The sequence below is a fragment of the Alligator mississippiensis genome, chromosome 11 (genome assembly GCF_030867095.1).
Source record: "Alligator mississippiensis isolate rAllMis1 chromosome 11, rAllMis1, whole genome shotgun sequence".
NCBI classification, from domain to species: Eukaryota; Metazoa; Chordata; order Crocodylia; family Alligatoridae; genus Alligator; species Alligator mississippiensis.
The window spans coordinates 8,139,030-8,157,693 of record NC_081834.1 but is presented as its reverse complement, the minus strand read 5'-3'; the positions used below and the strand labels follow the sequence as shown (position 1 = coordinate 8,157,693).

The window sequence follows — 18,664 nt, the reverse complement described above, 5'->3', positions numbered from 1 at the left end:
GTAGACCTCATCACTTCTTTTATAGAATCTTCAAAATATAGTATTAAATCCATGCCCACCCCAGCAAAAACTACCTGTCTCGAAGACACGCAGCTACACTCCATAAAGCTTCTGGTAAGACAGATGCCTAGTGGGTCAATTATATTGCCGCGGTGAGTAATTAAAGCAATAAATGCCCATTTCCACCTGTGTCTCAAACGAGAAATTAATCTAAATTAAGCACTGATTGGATTACTGATGTGGATGACTTCTGCGGAAGGAAGAAAGTCTGAAGAGTTGGCTTTCAAAACTGCTGTCTTGGGAACTCGCCAACAGCTTCACTCATCTGTCTTTTCTGTCAGACACTTTTGTGAACCAGTGCCTAAATATCTCTGAGAAGTGCAAGGGAACACAGATCTTAACAGCATGCAAGTGGAGGAGCAGCCAAGAAGAAAGCTGATTAAAAGCTCACTCACTTTGATAGTAAGTCGATAGTTTCCTTTGTTGCCAGAGTTCTTTTATTGTGGGAGCCATATAATAGAGTCTGTAAGTAGAGGCACTGAAATAGAATATTGCATAAGATAATATGTTAAGACTCAAAAAACTGAACCAAAACACAAAAGGTAAGTAGGGGGGGAGGGGGCAAGGGGATGTCAATAAAGGAGAGAAAATAGGAAAACAAAAATAACTCTTCTATATTTAAAGCATCTGATGATCAAACTAAATGAAGATGAAGTTCTTGGATCATGTCCCAAAGGATTCATAAAGGCCATACATATCACTGGAACTGCAAACAGGAGGGATCAAGATGCAGGAAAGGCAACTGCAACATAACTATATTTGTATTTACTATTGGATTAGTAGACGCCAAACTGTGCTTATGCTGCATATCTGTAACTGTAGAGTGGTGTGTGTATCTACATGTAAACATGGTCTGTGTGTGTATTTAGCTAATGCTGAAAATTATAGCTTCCTCTCCAGTGAGAACTGCTTGCTTGTTACTGAGTGTGGAATTCAGCTTAAGATGTATGCAATGTTCTGTTCCAGGCTTTTACAGCAGATTTTTACGTAGTTATACAGGGATCTGTAGAAGTACTATAAAACCCTAAAAATGACTTGCAAAACCAGGAAAACGAGAAAATGAGAAGAAAAAAATCATTTTTTTTTAACCTTAGATTTTTTTTGTTTTGTTTTGTTTAAATGATTCTAATTTCTCGATTGTTTTGTGCATCCCTAACCTGCATACTGGGATTTCTACTTGTGCAGTCACTCTATCAACTCTTGAATAGCTTCACAGGGAAATTAACTAGCGTCAAGTAGCAATGTACCATTGCTGAGTGACAATGCCAATTAGTCACCCTTAGACTAATTAATCCTATTTAGACTTTATGCCTGGCTGTGTGGATTCAGCCGCACCACTGCCTGTTTGAGCTAGTCTGAAGTAGCACAAGTCACAGGTTCCTGGCATAGTAAGTTTTATAGTTTAAGAACTAATTTTTTTTTCTCCTAACAGTCTTCATTTATTTAATATGCATTTGGTATTCATGTAAATGGCTATGTCCAGCGAGAACAATATGAGCACAGGAGGAAGTGCAGAACTTTTTTACAAAACCTTATTATTTTCCTGCTAGCACTTATCCTGTGCAAGGTGCTGTACAAATTAAAAATCAGATAAGGCTTTATGTAAAACAGTCTATCCTTCCTGCTCTCTTTTTTTAAGCACACGTTATATCAATCTTTAAAAACAATGGTTCTGTAAGTTGGTTTTTAGTTAAAGCCTTGTCCGCAATTAGCCATAAATGTTTCGTTGTTAATTAGCTAGTTACAAGCTAATGTGGATCTTCAGAGACCCATGTTTTAAAGGCCAATGATAAGTCAGACAAGAATAGATTTTGTTCCTTCAGTAGGAGGAAATCGGAATGCTTTCAGTCAGCTCGAAAGGTCAAGGTTTAATTTTAAATGCACGGTATTTTTTTAAAGTAATTTATTTATAAGCTTCTAAACTTCAAGTGGAGACGTGAGAGAGAGAACACTGTAAGCATGATGCATTAACTGGGAGTCCTATAGTTTTTCTTTTTGTTTTGATTGCCTCCTGGGGACGGTCTACACCATCTCCCATCTCCTAAGCGTTCCTGAAACTGCATGGACCGGGGCAAGAAATCAAAACTAGTGCTTTAAAAATAAATGGCACAAAGGAAAATGTGGGAACACACATCTACCACACAGCTGGGTAACTCAGAAAGAATGCTCCTTCAATAAGAAAACTGGCTGGAATCCAGCTGAAGTAAGATGGTTTTAAGAGCTCAAAACTTTGAGGTGTCAAATGGAAGAGCCTGAAACAGACGCTATCCTCTTGAATTAAAGCTGTCAACACAAATGTGTCATTAGCTGCAATTACAGGAGAGAGAATGTAGCAGTATTTTCCTTAGCTGTGTTACACCTACCCAAGATTGTACTTTTGTTAAGTAACAATTATTGTCTGCATAGTTAACTGTTTGATTAACTCCATATTTTGTTGACATGGGAACAATTAACAAATAGATGCTTACAAATAGCAACAAGGGAACAGAAAGATGCTTACAGAATTACTTTAAAGAATTTAAAATATCATGATGAGTTACTTCTAAAATTGTTTAGTAGAAAATTGAATGTTGTGAATTTAATACATTTAAAATTATCCAGCTGACAGCAGCCTTTTAAATTGAAAGGCTTTCCTCAAGTGCCACTGATACCTGGTGGCAGATACCAGCCTTGTATTCACATTCTGGCACGTGTATTAAAATGTTCAATGCTAAAGAAACCCTGAATGATTTAATACAGAATACCTTAAAATACATTTTAGACTCAGCCTGATTTTTAGACTCTGAATGATAAGCACGTCTGTATACCTTGCAGATGGTTGGGCCTGCAAGTTCCTGTTCAGCTGAAGTTCAGTGGAGCCCTTGCATATCTTGTGCTGCGGTGAACTCTTTAATTTGAGTATTAAATACCACTGCATACTGCTAAGTACTGTAGGCTTGGCTTCTCATTTATAAATTTATATATTTAATAAAAGATTAGACTATTAAGGACAGGGAAAGCTCCATGCAGAAAAATTACTCATTTTAATATGCATTTCATGTGGCTAAGCTGGAAACCATACTGCTGCAGCTGCCGTTGTGATACACAATACCTTGTAAAAGTAGCTCACAACAGGCTCTACTTCGAGGCTGCTGACTTCTTGCATTCTGAGCCCTAACTTAGGCCACTGCCAAAGCTCAGAGGCTTAAATGAAGATGTAGATTTTTACTGCGAGTTGCCACTATGTTTGCATTGTATCATAACTAGTTTGGAGGTATGCACCATGCACATTGATTATCAGTTGAGTATTTTTATTTGTATTTATATTTTTTGGAAATTTTGCATGTTTCAGGCCAAATCAGCCAGATCAATTCCAAATCCATGAGTCATTCGAGAACCATAAGTGGCCCTGCAACCAGTAAACGTCCTCCACCCCATCTGGGGCATCAGATGTTTCCAAATCCTTTGGCGGGCATCCTACGTGCAGGCCTGAGCCTGGAGACTTGGGGTTCGGATGCTGCCATGTTTTGCTAGCCCTCAGCCATATGGCTGCAGGAGCAAGCTAGGGAGGAGTCTCCCATTTCCATAAAGTGGGGTAACTACATTACCTCTGCAGGTACTACCCCATGCCAGGAAAGCAGTTATCCCCAGCTGCGACTAGGACACTGCCTTGGTGGTCATGGTGTTTCCCCTGCCAGGTAAGTACCACAGCCCATATGAATTAAAGACTTCAAACCCTAGAAGTGCACAAAAAATACTGGAAAAATTATAAAGAAGTTGGCACAGTCTAGTTGCTAAAGCCAGGGACTGAGTTTAAGGAGATGTAGGCAAACTACTCTTAAGAACAAAAATAGTTTTCTCTTAAAAAAAAAAGTGGTGGGGGGGGGGGGGAGTAATACCTCCCTCTCTTCCTCCTATAAACTACATTGAGACCTGTCTATGCAGAGCACCTGCTAAGAGCAAAATACTATTTAAAATTAGTCTCAAGTTCCTACTTTTGGAACCTAAAAGCTGACACTGTGGCTCCTGCCTGTTGTTCCAGCTAAATCTGCATGTTCACAGAGCTCAAAGTGCCTCAACACAATAAAATTTCCTGCTCAGGAGAGCATCTATCACACCATCCTCCTGTGAAATATCATAACTCAAAGGAAACATAATTTAACATCCTGCTTGACACTAGACAACATCGAGATAAATAGACGGTTCTCGCTTTGAGCCTAATTTGCACAAAATGAACTATTCCAACCAGGAGATCTTATAACACCTTCAGCTTTCCTGTAAAATACAAATTTTCATTTCCACCAGGGAGAAATTTTACAAACTTTGCATTCTTCTATGCCTAAGGAAGGATGAGTGTGCCCGAAAGCTTGCAAATAAAGACTTTTTGTTGTTGCAAATATCTAGTTGGTCTAATAAAAGATATCACCACTGCCATGAGTTCTGATTCCTTTTGCCTGCAGACCAATATGGTTACAACTTGTATCCCTGCTTTTGGAAAAGAATTTAGCAGATCAGTATACCTTTCATTCTTTGGGTCTAATGTTCAGAAAGTTGAAGCTGTTAGTCCATGTCCATTTGTGCAGAGACTCTGTCACAACTAGAGAAATTGCTTGCACCGATGTATTAACTCTTGCTTATGTTAATGGTTTGAGTGCAGCATGTTGTAGAAAGCAAAGTAGATTTGCACATGGTTGTGGACCATGGGCTTCAGGATAACTCAGCCTTTAATGTCTTCATGTACCCGTATTCAGCAATTACCAAAGAATCCAAATGGAAAAACAAACATAACTAGAGTTATTTTGACAACCCAGGTGTGTCAAACTTATCCAGCTCCATGGCTTGGATGAATGGTGTGGGGCTGGTTCTTAGGCCGGCGACAGGCTCTGCATGCTGCATCCAGCATGCATATTGAAGCAGCTGGCGTGGATGCTGTGTGCAGTACCACACTGTGTGGCTCCCTCTCTACAGCCATACTGCGTGGCAGTGGCCATTTCGTCACTGGTGCCATGCTCCATGTGGTGGCTTCTCCAGGATACACTTCTGGATCTGGCATGTAGCTGATGTGCACTGGAGCTAGCGCCGCATGCAACAGTCCTGGAGTAGCTAGATGGTGCACAGGGCCATCCAGCATGCCCTGCATGTTGCCTGTGAGTCAACTCTGAGGCCCACAGGCAGCACCAGGGGATGGATCCAGCCCACAGGCCGTATCTTTGACATTCTCGACTCAATTTATTGGTAGTGGAGTATTTCAGATTAAGATTACTGATCTAAATGTGGTCTACATTGGTAGCAACAAAAAAATAGACGGTTATAGAAAAAAATTTTTCCTGTATCATTATATGGCTATTTGGTGGCCTACATTAAATGAGTGTTTCTGAGGCTTAGCCCACCCTATAAAGCTTAGCTTTAAGTGCATTCACACTTAAAGTGCTTGTGCAATGGAGGAAGCCTCTGTTCTGTGGCTATAATTACTCTATCTCAAATGAGTGAAGTTAGGCTTCTGTCACTGCCTGGCAGCTAGAGATGATCTTATGGCTTCAGGTAACTGCTGTGGTCCCTTCTCTGGGTGCACTTTGTGCTCTGGCAGGTCAGCTGGTGAGTGAAACCACACCGTGCTATCAAACAACAGGGTATGAATGTCCTCTGGCACCTTGGAAGCGATGAAATGCTGGCAGCACAGGCAGGTAAGCATGACTACTCAAGTTCCTGGAGGAAAATGTCACTGCTACAAAAACACTGCTTGATGGTAGCTTTAGCAATGAGGTCTAGAGCAGGATGGGTAGAGAGAGTGCTACCCTTTGGGGCTGAGCTGAGGCACACTGGTAGAGCAGTGCAGAAGTTTATATACCTGTTGCTGGGTTGCACCTGCTTTGTACAGTGGGGATCATTTTCAGTTGTTTTATAACTTCTGGACCAGGGGTAGGCAATGTTTTTGGGCAGTGTGACAAAACACCTGCAACCTCAACTCGCAAGATGTTGGTGTGCTGGGGCGGATGGCATGGGAACCATGAGGGGGTCTGATCCCTGTTGTGGCAGCACAGACCTGGCCCCTTCACCGTCTGCCCAGAGGCACACATGCCAAGCAAAATGCCTTTGCGTGCCACACTCTGGCACCTGTGCCAGGAGTTGCCTATCCTATTCTGGACTCTTCGTAAGCAAGGCCCCTTGGATTTATTTGAGAAATCTACTTCTAAAAACTTAAGGAAAAAACCTATTAAGTCCAATAACAAATCTTCATCCAAAAGAACACAGAAAATATTCAGCCTCTGAGCACTATAGTATGAAAAAATAATTCATTTATAACTGTGGGTTGCTCTTTACAATTACAGTCAGCCTTAATCACGTTACAGCTCCAGTTCCTCTTAAACTGCCAGAAGATTTCTATAAATAAATAAATGAATGTAATTTCTCAAAGTCAAACTATTTCCTTTGACTTGCGTGAGCTACAGTTGAGTATTTTAAAATGCCTTTTAGCTTTAGAACTTAATTTACCATTGAAGAAGTAATATAACTCTTCATCCTTCTCTCTAAAAGAGGGTGCATAATATGTTAATCCATGTACTCATTCCTTAAATGCATACCTAATACTATAGATTCTGTTTTATCACATATCCGTTATTTGTACATTTTGGGGTTACTTGATTGCTTTTCTGTAGGATAAAAACATTTGTTATCTATTCAATTGTGCCTGCATTTGTATATCAGTTTTTAGCATATTTTTGGTTTGTTGCATAACCCAAAACTAGAAAAAGAAAGTCAAGGATCAGTTAGCTAAAAATGCTGAGATTGTGCAACATGTAGAAAGAGATTTCCTCTGCAAATAGTTGGTAAATGATTCTCCCTTTAAATTAATAAGCATATTTCACTTTTTGAGGCATACTTAATAGGTTTTCTGTTATTAACAGCATATTGCTACAGTTGGATCCTTGAAATGACATTTCGAAGATGGGCTAAAGCAGAAAAAAGATGGAACAAATGAGTTTTTGGAAGACGAGCAGTGATACACAATTTTTTAAAAGTTGTTTGTAAAATGGTCCTTTAAAACCAAAAGAAAACCCAGGTAAAGGCATCCTGTTTGCTGGGGCAGAGGGGGAAAATAAACCCCATTTATCAGCACTTGAGAAAGAAGGGAATACATTTTAAAGGGAGTCTGAATCTAATGGGTATCTGTAGCCACAGTGTTATGACTCAAAATGGGGGATGGTAAAGTAGAGTAGATGTGAGGATTCATAAGGATACAAAACACGACTTCTGGACAAGAACATAAATCTCTTACTCCAGTAAAGTATGGTAAGGAATGAGGTAAACAGGGCATGACACTGGATGGCAGACCTCAAAGCTTGACTTCATCTCTGAGTTTTAAGCGCAAGTTGTCCTATTAGACTGACCTCCAGAGTCACCGTCAGGGCTGTGTGCGCAAAATTCACTTTTGCACTCTACTGTTGCAGGTGAGGGTTGGTTCCTTCTTACTGGCTTCCATAGGCCCATGTTCATTCAGGTCACATTACAAAGACGTGTCAGCTTGCCAAAGTAAATTTTGCACTTTTGCCAGGGTATTATTGACCCATGGAAAAATATCATTACAGCATGGCCTATTCTTAGGCTTATGGTTTTACCTTCTTAAGTTTCTTGTGTGCCAGATTTGTGTGTCCTTGTGCCAGTTCTGTCACTCCCAGGAGCCAGTATGTCTCTGCTACTTCAGGGCTGAGATCTCCAAATGTGGCTTTTTTGGCTTCTAACGATCCTTTCAACATTAATGCTGCTCTCTGTGAAGGGAACAGTGGCCAAGAATTTCAAAGACTGCTGGTTAGGAAAGTGGAGCAACATCAAGCGTTGAAGGATATAAGATAAATTCTGTTTGTTGTTAGATGATGCATTAAAAATCTGTCCTCTTTACCAAATAGACAAGCAACAACAAATCTCCAAGTGTGGTCTATTATCTGAGCCAAACTTTCTTAAGTTAACTTTAAGACTGGAAACAAAGCACCAGAACAGCGTGTGCAGAATGAGAACTTTGGATGTCTTCATTTTAAAAAACGGAGACTAACTAAAGGATTAAAAACTTACTTTCTGGCATCTTACTAGTGTAACTAATTAGGTTTTCTGTCCCTTGGCCCATCTTGCTTTAGACAGCATCTCATCCAAAGCCCGCTGAACTGAATGCAGGACTCTGATTATCTTTGGGCTTTAGATCATGACTATATTAGTTGTTCTTGAAAGTATTTGTGGACCTCGCTGTAAAGCCTTTTCTGATATTCACAACCTCTTGTAGTTGCAAAAGTGCAGCTGACTGAGCTTTTATTCACAAGAATAAAGCAAGCCTGTTGTGAATGCTAGTACAGAGAGAAACCTATGTGACTGTCTCTTTCAGAAGTATTCCAGACAGTGTGAAACTCTATTTGATTAATTGATTCAATCGTTGAGTCAGAAACAGAATCACAGGCCTGAAGTAACCCATCCCCTTCTGTACAACAAATAGCAAATACTGACATAGACCAACACACGGAATCTTTCCCTCTACTTATAAATTGTGTCAAGGAACAGAAACAGACTGTTTTTCTATAAACCCTTACCTCCTGTTGTCCAGTGTCTATAAGGAACTGACTGAAATCATCCTCAGCTGCAAGGCACTTAGCGCTCCCCATTCCTTCGGCTTCTTTGAAAGAGTTTATGCTCTCCTGAAAGTACTTCTCTGCCAGATCTAAAGAAATTAAATATATCCATGAAAGTAGAGGTGATTAATACATTTTATTTACTCAGGACCAGAGTGCAGAATCCCTAAATATTATTACAGTGAGAAACTTGCTGACACAAATAGTCCCAATGAAATGAATTCAAAACTCAGTGGGATTACTGTAAGAATGAATGTTCTCCGGGGTATGCAGGAACCCTGTAAGAGCCAGCTGAATTTTTTTTTATTTGATTATTTGAACATCTTTGATAAAGCATTTCCAATTCCAAAATCAAATGTCAATTTTCATTAAAAGTCACCATTCAACAAAATCCATTAGAGGTGTTAATGGATATGGTGCACCTATTTATAGTAGTAAAATATGACGCAAGTGCCTAGATTCAAAAGTGTTAATGATATATAAAAGAAAAAAATACTTTTGCTTTTAATAATAAAAACATATAGTATTAACAGATAAGGAATTTTTTGTTTTTTATGAACTGTTTCTAAATATCTTTTCCAAACTTCAGCTAGTTTGTATCATAACTTCTGTGTCATATCAAGAATTTTTTTGTACTTAATAAATAGCCTTTAAGGTACAAATGCAGTTACGTTTTAAGATTTCCATTTGAAATATGTTTTTGCTGCTCATGTATTATTTCAGTCTCAGAACATTATTTTAAGGGGGCCTCTGGAAAAGAAAGAAGAAACTTGATGCTTGATTGGTAGCTAAGGGAAAAGAGCCAGCGAGATTCCCCCTCAAACTCTGTTCCTCTGACTCAAAGTACTGAACAAGTATCAGAGAATGTGCTTGTATTTTATTTTCTCTCCTTTCTGTGAATCTGACTCCTTGCGCTGCTGGAAACTTTGGCTGCATCACAACGACACAGCTGGACCCCGTGATTTCCTGTGCTATGCTATACCATGTCGTTTATCATCAGTCACAGCATCATCAAGTTCCAAGGGCTCCCTCAGAAGTAGAAACACAAGTGCAGATTTGGTAAGTAATGAAAGAAGGAAAGGCCTTACGTGACTCTCATCTGCATATGAACCACCCCAAGCGTGGGCACCTACTGGGAATTTGTGCTTGTGCTTGGCCTTAACCTGGTGTCAATTCCCCAGTAAACGGTCCACTTCCAGCTGCTGCCTCTTACGACCCAAATACAGCTGATACTCTGTCTTGCACACAGCACTAGCTCACTTTCTTACCCCTGGCACCTGGACCAATTTGTACTTGGTACCTCAACTGCCAAGTTAACAAGCTCATCTTCCCCTTTTATTCAGTCCCTAAATTCTTTGAACTCAATGATCTGACTGAAAGGTGGGGACATGCTTTAGCTTAGTGCTACAACACAGCACAACCATCACCTTCAGGCCTGCCCCCCAAAGTTGTTTTATTCTGAGCCCTGGATCTGTGGCTTGTCCTCACAGCTGTTCTAACTGCTATTGATACGAACCAGCGGAAAACCTGCTACAAATACATAGGGCAAATTACATCTGGAAAATGCACCTTTGTGCAGAGCTGTCCCAGAGCTGCCTGCCCCTCCCAGCACTACCTGCACCCCCTGGCACTTGTCCCCCTTCCCCACCCTGGTGCCTGTGTCCCTGGGCACTTACCCTTCCCTACTTGGCCTCCTCTGCTGCCCATCTTGCCCACTGATCATCTGCCCTTTCTCCTCCTCCCACCCCCTCCATATGCGAATTAATGAACAGGCCAGCTGGGCATGAGCCCAGGGGCCTCTACCAGTTCAATGCCCTGGAATCCTCATCACCAGGAAAGTGAAAGCTGCAGTTTTAAGCTTGGCGCTTGTTTTTGTCTCCCAGCAGGGAGACATAAATGGTGCCAAGTTTAAATCTGTGGCTTTTGCATTTGCTTCCCTGAAAGCTGGAATTGGGGCCCCTCTACCAATGGGGTTGGGGCAGGGCAGGGCTGGGGCCAGTGCAGGAGAGCTGCACCATGCCTGGGGGAGGGGAGGTGAGGGGGGTGGGTCAGGTACCACCATGCCTGGGGGAGAGGAGGCCAAGCTGAGCCAGGAGAGCCATGCCCCACCTGGCGGGGGGGGGGGAGGGTGGTTGGGGCCGGGGCCGGGTCAGGCTAAGCCAGGAGCACAGCACCATGTCTTTGCGGGCAGCGGCATTGGGAGGGCCTTGGGGGCTGTAGTCCCCCAAAATTCATCTTAGTCTCCCTGCAGTCACTCTTCCCAGTGCCGCCACCTGCCCTCAGAGAGACGGCGTGGCACTTCCGCCCTGGCCTAGCCCAGCCTGATCCCCTGCTCTGTGGCCGCACGGGACACCTGGGCAGCAGCTCCCTGCAGGTAAGTACAATAGGGGCTGGGCGGGAAGCGAGACTGAACCACAGGTGGCTCGTGGTGGCAGGAGGCTGCCTCCGTGAGGGGTGCGTGTGTGTGCATGTGTCTGTTCATGGCAGGGAGAGTGTGTTTGTGTCTGCGTCCATGTGCGGAGTGACAGCAGAATGCACGCACCTGTGTGTGCGCGTGTGTTTGTCTGTGTGTGTGCATGTTTGGCCATAGTGGGGGCAGGGAGCAGGAAGAAGAGGTGGGCATGTGCCCGCCCCTGCCTGGCGGGGTCCACCCAGCCTCCCCTGACATCTCTAGGAGGGGAAGGGGCCCTTCTCCCCTCCCCCCTGCAGCCCAGCTCCCATGGGGGGAAGGAGGCCTCCAATTTTGAGTTTACCCAAGGCCCCAGTACACCTTAACCTGCCTCTGCCTCCCCCCCAATCTCTGCCACCGCTCGCCAGCCCAGAGCAGGGAGCACAGAGCACTTGCTGCCCCCAGCCACAGAGCAGCAATTGTGGTGGCAGCAGCTCTAGCCCCAGACATGGAGCCAGGGCTAGAGCTGCCATTGCTACTGCCACTGCTGCATGGCTGGGCAGGGCCTGGAGGCAGCTTGTGCTCTGTGTGCCCTCCCCTGGGCTGAAGCAGGGTCCAGGCAGAGCTGGACCTGTGATGGGAAGGTAAATGGTAGCAAAGAGCCGGGGGGGAGGAGCAGAGGCTGGGGAGGGTAGGTGGGTTGGGGGCAATGGTTAAGGCTCCAGCTCTGACCCTGGGCTTGGGCTCAGAGTCAGAGCCACAGCCACTGTGCCCCTCCTCCTCCCCCCGTTTGTACACAGATTTAAGACAAGGCACTTCTCCCTCATGTTGAACAGGGTGGGGGAACCCTCATCTTGGATTTGAGTAAATATGGTACTTCACATGTGTGAAGCTTACCAAATCACCCCTTGTAAAACATTTTATGAAACATGTAAAAGTACCATTCAGCTGCTTGTGAAATCTAGAATCCAGCTCCTGCTTATGATCTGCATATAAAAATCTATCCATGTTAATGTAAAAACTATGAGGAAAGCTGAGAATTAAGGGGGCGGGGGGGAAGGCATTTGAGCAGAGGCAGCTATTTATAGCATTACAGTAATCCAGCAATGCTGATGTGCAGTAATACTCCATCATCCCACTTTCACTGAGTGGTATGAATACTAAGGGTTAGCTTTCATCTACTGTGGGGTAAGAGCCTGCACATGGGCAGTTACTGCAGAGCAATTGCAAATCCTCACCCTCCTTCACCTTGCAGTTACTTAGGCATCCATAGCCTCAGTTTAATCATATTTAAGACGGGAAAAATACCTCAGTTATTGAAGCATACACCGTATTTTCAAGGTGCTTTGAGATCCTTGGATGAAAGGTGCTGTATAAGCGATCATATAAATTACAGTTTTAATCAAATATTTTAGATACTAATATATGGAAAAGAACAAAGCATGTGATATCCTTTACACACACATGCCTTCTGAAAATCTACAGCAAACAGACTAAATTCCAAATTATGACTGACCCAATTCAGCTATTTAACGTGTGACATTGGGCTTTTACTGAATTATGGCAATGGCATGTAGGAGAAGAACATAGAGAAATGTCTCATTGATTGAGGCCTGCTGTGATGTGCAGGATCTCTATGCAAATAGTCTTTAAAGAACACGGACTGGAAGGGGGTCAGGCACTGAAAAGCAAAGAGGGAAACAATTCCAAACAAGGCTGCCTGTATGTAGCTGTTTTTGGTATTGGCTTTTGAAGGTTTACCCTGAAGTACACTTTGTCCCACAAACTATTTTATTTGAATATCATTTATGGAAAAAGCTATAAACAAAAGGCAAATGTCTTGAATGCTTTTCAGTGCTAGGGAGAAGTGCTGTTAGAAAAGTTTGACTCTGGTTGCCTGGGCAGATTAGTCAAACTCAGGTTATCATTTTATAGGGGAAACACAGAGGAAAAGTATGAATACTAGCAACATTCTGCTTCATTGACGGTGAAATCAGAAGGGGTGTACTTAAGAAACAAGAATAAAATTCCAATAATAGGTTGTATTTGTATGAAGCATTAACCCAAAAGGTTCTATAAAATCTGAAATGATATTTCATTTGCCATGGGATTGTAAGAAATAAATGTTAGTTTATAGGCTTAAGCAAGGCTTTTTTTTTTTTTGTCTCTGAAAGTTATATCCTTGGAATGTTTTAGAAGCAGAATAAAAAGTCATATTGAAGTAGGTAAGGGCTGATGCAAGTGACCTCATAAAGGGGCTCTACATCCTTGTCTCATCCAAATTTGGCAACTACTATATGCAGAAACTGAGGCCAGTCTTGAACCATCTTAAGAATGGGAGGTGGTTTTAGCCAATCCCATCTATGCACAAGTAGGCACTGGCAATCCAGTTTGCTGTTGGATGCAGTTCAAGGTTTTCAGTATAGTCTTGAAAGTACTCTGAATACTCTAAGACCTGATTTCCTATGAGATCATGTCTCTTCTGATATTTCACTACAACACTGTATTAGTTCAATCCAAAATGAGGTTTTTGTCCCTGGTCAGCATGGGGAAACAAACCCCTCCTCTTAGATTCGAGAACCGGCTCAGGGCAGGCAGCTGCTGAGCTCTAGTTTTGGCTGAAGCCAATGCTGACCTGCTGCCTACCCAGGGCCAGTATGGCTCATTTGGTGGGTGAAGGGCACGCAGTTGGGGGAATATAGGGGACGCCATGAGTTAGGGTTGGTAAACCTGCAGCCTTCCCCCACCCACTATTCCTTCCCATTGCCTGCCTGCCCTCCCCTCCCACTTACTTTCTACTCCAATTCTGGTCCCTCTAGCCCCAACCCAGCTTGGCCAGGAGCTGGGTCACCGCTGCTGCTGACTGCCCTGGAAGTGCAGAGCTGCAGCAGGAGGTAAGTAGGGAAGCGGGCAGGGAAGCAGGGGAGATAAGTGGCAGGGGTCAGGCACAGGCCTGGGGGGAAAAGGGGCAGGGGATGGAGTTTAGACACAGGCACGGGAGGCAAGCTGCAAGTGGGAGCAAAGGGTTGGGGGCAGGCACAGGCATGGGGGGCAAAGGATGCGTGGCAAGGAGCAGGCACAGGGAGATAAGGGGGGGGGGGCAGGCACAGAAGGCAAGTGGCAGGGGAGCATGGGGGTCTGGCCTCTTACCCTCTGCTGCTGTTTTTCCCGCCACAGCAGTGGGGCGAGATGGATTTAAGGCAACCTGCCACTGAATAGATTCTATATATGGAAAATTATAACAGATTTATAACATTTTATGTATGGAACTGAATTACTATAGGGTTTGTCTTAAGTCATCTTGGATTTGGGTAAATACGGTAAGTTTAGCCAGTGTTCCTGCCATTGGTTCCTATGGTTGTCTTCCCTAGGACTGGCAAAAGCACTCCCAGAATGCTTTAACTGTTGGGACTGGCTATGTTCATCCCAGCCCAGAGCCTGTGAGCTTCTAGGACATGACATCATCTAAGACAGAAGCTCCCAAAGTCTCTGGGCCACTGGCCTACTGCCACCCCTCAAAACTTGTCCTGGATGGCCATGTGTCCTTGTCACCAACTTTGCACTGAAAACACTACAAAGGCAAAGAGGGCCTCCCATGATCTGCAGACCACTTCTGGTTTCATGGACCACAGCTCATTTGTGGTTCTCTTCTCCCCCTTTTCTCCATCAGCCTAAGAGCACAATGATAGTCTGGCTGCAGAGGCTTTTCTGGCTGCAGCAAGAGCAGCTGTTCTTACCCTTTTAAGGAAGCTCTCTGTACATCTATTAATGTTTGTAAGTAGCTCCAAGAAGTTAAGTCACTTAAGAAGCCTTTAAGTAGATAAATTTGTAATTGTATATTGTACAGAGATGGGCTGGCTAATAATCTGTGCTGGAAGGTATGCAGAATTTTAGTCATAAAATGTTGTTTTCCAGCCCAGTCCGGTCATCCAAAGCAAGTATGTAGGCAACATTAATCTTCAGAGACCATAGATTGATAAACAAGTTGCCAAGACCCACCAGGGGAATAATCACAGAATGGGGGATGGAGGGAGGGGCTTCCCAGAAGTGGAAGTGATTAAAGCAGAAAAAGCTTATCAGGAGTTGCAAGACGGAGGGGCGGGGGTGCCAAAGCAAAGGGGCACCAACAGGTGCTGCCCAGCCAGGGCAGGGCATGGAATGGAGCCATGAGCAGCTCATTTTGTGGTGGACAGGGACGGGGGGGGGCAGCTCCCGCCACTAAGTGCACCCCTGGGCAAGCATGGGGGGGTGCATGCCCCCCAGATCTGTGTGTGGGGTGAGGATGCGCTGCTGCTACGGGCTTGCCCTGTGCACCAAACTTTCTTGCTCCATACTGGTTGTTCTAGCTATTTTACACTGGCACAACTGTGGAAGCTGTAGCAAAAGTTAGAGCATCCCTGAAGAATGCCTTAACCTGCAGTAGGAACAGAAGCAATTAGGTGTCCTCAGGATGAGGTGGTTCTATCTTCCTAAATCCCTGCCCCCAGCTTAGCTGTAGTACAGGAATGAATCAAGGCCATAGTGTGCAAAATGAACAAAGATCTTTTCTCTACTCTAATGCTCAGTGAAAGTTTTAAGATTTTTGGTTAGATCGAAAATGTTGTGGTGGTTTTTTTTAGTTGCACAAGCAAAGAAATAAAACTTGTAATAATCCAAACAGGGTGCGTCTACACAAGATGTTTACTGCATAGTAGACTAATTATCACTGCAGTAAAGGTTGTGTGTCTACATGTGCGTCCCTGTTAGGCTGCAGTAAACTAACTCCACAGCAGGATAGTACTTGTAAATACAAGTACTATACTATACAATACAATGTAATACAAGTACTATCCTGCTGCAGAGTTTCTTACTTTGCAGCAGTACATGTGTACATGCTGCCCAGGCTGGCTAGGACATGAGGGTGCTTCAGTATGGAAGCTGCCTGCTGACCAGAGCACCCTCATGTCCCAGCTAGTCCTTTCCCCACCCCCCCAAACACACTGAGCTAGGGGAGCATCCCTAGGTTAGCAAATTGACCCCTGGGGTCCCTTGCCAGTTGGGACCAGTCCGACCTGATTCAATGTAATACGACCCAGGAAGAAAAATGAAAAGAAAAGGAAATGACTCCATGGACAAAAGAGGTGTAAGGGGTAATGCAAGTAATCAATTCTGATTAGCAGGAACCAAGATGTGACTGCAGGATTTGGCTTTCCCCATAAGGAATTTACATCTATTTCCCCTATTCTTTTAGACTTAAAATAATATTTAAACCTAAAAAGAGTAACTGATGTCTTCACTCTGGGCAGAGAGAGATTATTCTAAGGGAACAAAACATAGAGGAAAACCTGTTAATTCAAAGAGTCCTGAAGAAACACTAAACAGTTTCCTAATGTCCATCACATCGGCTGGCAAAACTGACTGCTGCTGGCAAGAGTTTTTATTTCCCCCTATTTGTTTTCCTTTTATAAACTTACCATCCTCAACTCTTGCATGGCCTTCCTCTCTCCAGTCACCTAAACAGCCTTTTAAAATATGCATGAAAGTACTTTACCAGTGGCACTTTATAAACCATTCAAATCCAGTACATAAATCATTCTCTTTTGAAATACCATCTCCCCACATGTGACTGATGTGACCAATGGATAGTCAGCATATGGTGGGCAACATACTGCGGGAGAGCCTGTCAATTTTTAGCTCTGAGTAGTTCCAGTCATTTAGACTTAAATTATTTCTTTTATGCTGGGAGGGCCTGGTTTGTCCTGAGTCATTTCCTCGTTTTCACTATACCTTGAGTTCACTTTGCAAGAAGTGAACAGTTTTTTCTTCCATTTGGATCTGCGCAGGTCCAGGTGGCACCACTCCATGTTACATCTAGAGCTACAAGTTTGGGCTTAAATATTAAATAGCACCTTTGCTGAGCTCCCTGTTCTAGGTTACATTTCAACTTCACTGAGTGAAATTCTCTGTTTCTAGCTCAACTATTAGTTGTGAGGCTATATCATACATCTAAAAATAGTTCTGAATCCACCATCAAGTAGATTTTGGTTACAGCAAGCGTCCATTGCTCTAGATGCACGTTGTGATTGACATCCTGATTAAATAGCCAGGAACTGCCATCAGGTTATGACTAACCACAAACTAGAGGCTTCTGTGGCTTCAAGTCTGCTTTTATTATTCCCTCTAGTGACCTAGATACTGCTCATAAAAGGCAAAGGATTAGTTAGAAGGAGAACACAGAGTGATATGTATCATGAAAAAAAAAGTACCCCAGATGCCTTGAGAAACAATAATGCCACAGTCATTACACAGCCTGTAAAATGAAATAAACAATGTCAGTGAGGGCCCAATAAATCTACTCTGCTACTAGGAAAAGCATTGGATCAGTTTTAGTCTTTTATAATCCCACTTACCAACCGAGATATAAACTTTGTACAGAAGTTATATTACTGGTGCAGCGGGCCATGTTAGCAGAAGCTTGCATTCCTACAGGTAGGATAGCTTGATAAGCCATACAACTTTTAAAAGAGCTCACCATTATGGTCTGATTTCTTAGAGGCAACTGCAGCTCGTGCCACCAAATGAGCTGTGTTTCCTGCTTCCACTGAAGAAGGGCTTTTTCTTAGGGCAATGAAATGAGCCTGTCACAAACAAGTAGAGGAAACAGATTAGTTCATGTGACATGACTATAGCTATGGCTGTCATCACTTGGACAAAAAGAAAATCGACAGGCCTTATTTGGAAGAAAGCTTCTCTGTCAGGGAAACCAAACTGACTTTACAACAGGATGAGTAGCTTGGATCAGGTCTTCTGTGAACAGTTTAGTGACCAAACCCAACTCTGGCCACGTGGGTTTGCTTTGGTTCAGAAAGTCAGAACTTGAGTTTATGGACTGAGTATCTCTGATCCACTTTTTGAATGAACAGAAAAGTTACATGGCTATGCAAGACATAAATGAGCTCACATGTCAGTACAACAGTAGCTGCTATGTATAACAGAAGGACATAACCAATTTCTTTTTACTTACGTCCTTCAGACAGGTTCATCCAAGACAAAATCTTTACTGCAATAAAAATTACTAGCTAGAATTTGACAAGATTTACGATTACCAAGATGAATGGTGGTGATAACCATGCAGATTCTCTAATTCTGAAAGATCTCAAAATGCTTTATTATCTAATATACAAACAGTACGCAGGGATCTCTTTCCCTGTCATTGAAACAAGCAACTCCTCAACAGGACAAAAACTAGAAGACTAGGAAAGGAGAATTCCAGCTAGTTCCTGTATCCCCTGATTTTTTTATGTATTTATTTATTTTTTAATATATTTTTTTTTAGATCTTCCGCATTAAAGTACCTATCCAGTCACACATTACAAAAGCTATTGAAGAAAGGGGACTATGAAGCCTAGCAACAATAACACATGCCTGTGTTGTAAGTCCAACATCTACCAGATTCTTCTCACTTCCCTATTTGTTCCTATTTTTCAGTATTGACTTTTTTCTCACAAAAAATATTAATTTCTTTAATGGTTACATTTCTATCAGTTCCACACAATTTTACTTTTATTCCTGCCCTAAACAACTGTGGAAGGAATATGGAGGATTTTCAAAGCTGTGCAGAGGATCTTGCCACATAACTTGGCTA

At 42.9% G+C, this 18,664-nt stretch overlaps 1 protein-coding gene across 1 annotated transcript in view; it reads right to left on the bottom strand.

Annotated features, from left to right (window-relative positions):
• TTC23 (tetratricopeptide repeat domain 23) overlaps positions 1-18,664 on the bottom strand; it is a 55,873-nt gene that overhangs the window by 5,757 nt on the left and 31,452 nt on the right. Inside the window, exons 7-10 of the mRNA XM_019477507.2 lie at positions 17,552-17,657; positions 8,613-8,740; positions 7,656-7,805; positions 456-538 (exon numbers count right to left, since the gene is read on the bottom strand). Coding sequence (XP_019333052.1) covers positions 456-538; positions 7,656-7,805; positions 8,613-8,740; positions 17,552-17,657 — 467 coding nt within the window. The remainder of the gene's footprint in view (positions 1-455; positions 539-7,655; positions 7,806-8,612; positions 8,741-17,551; positions 17,658-18,664) is intronic.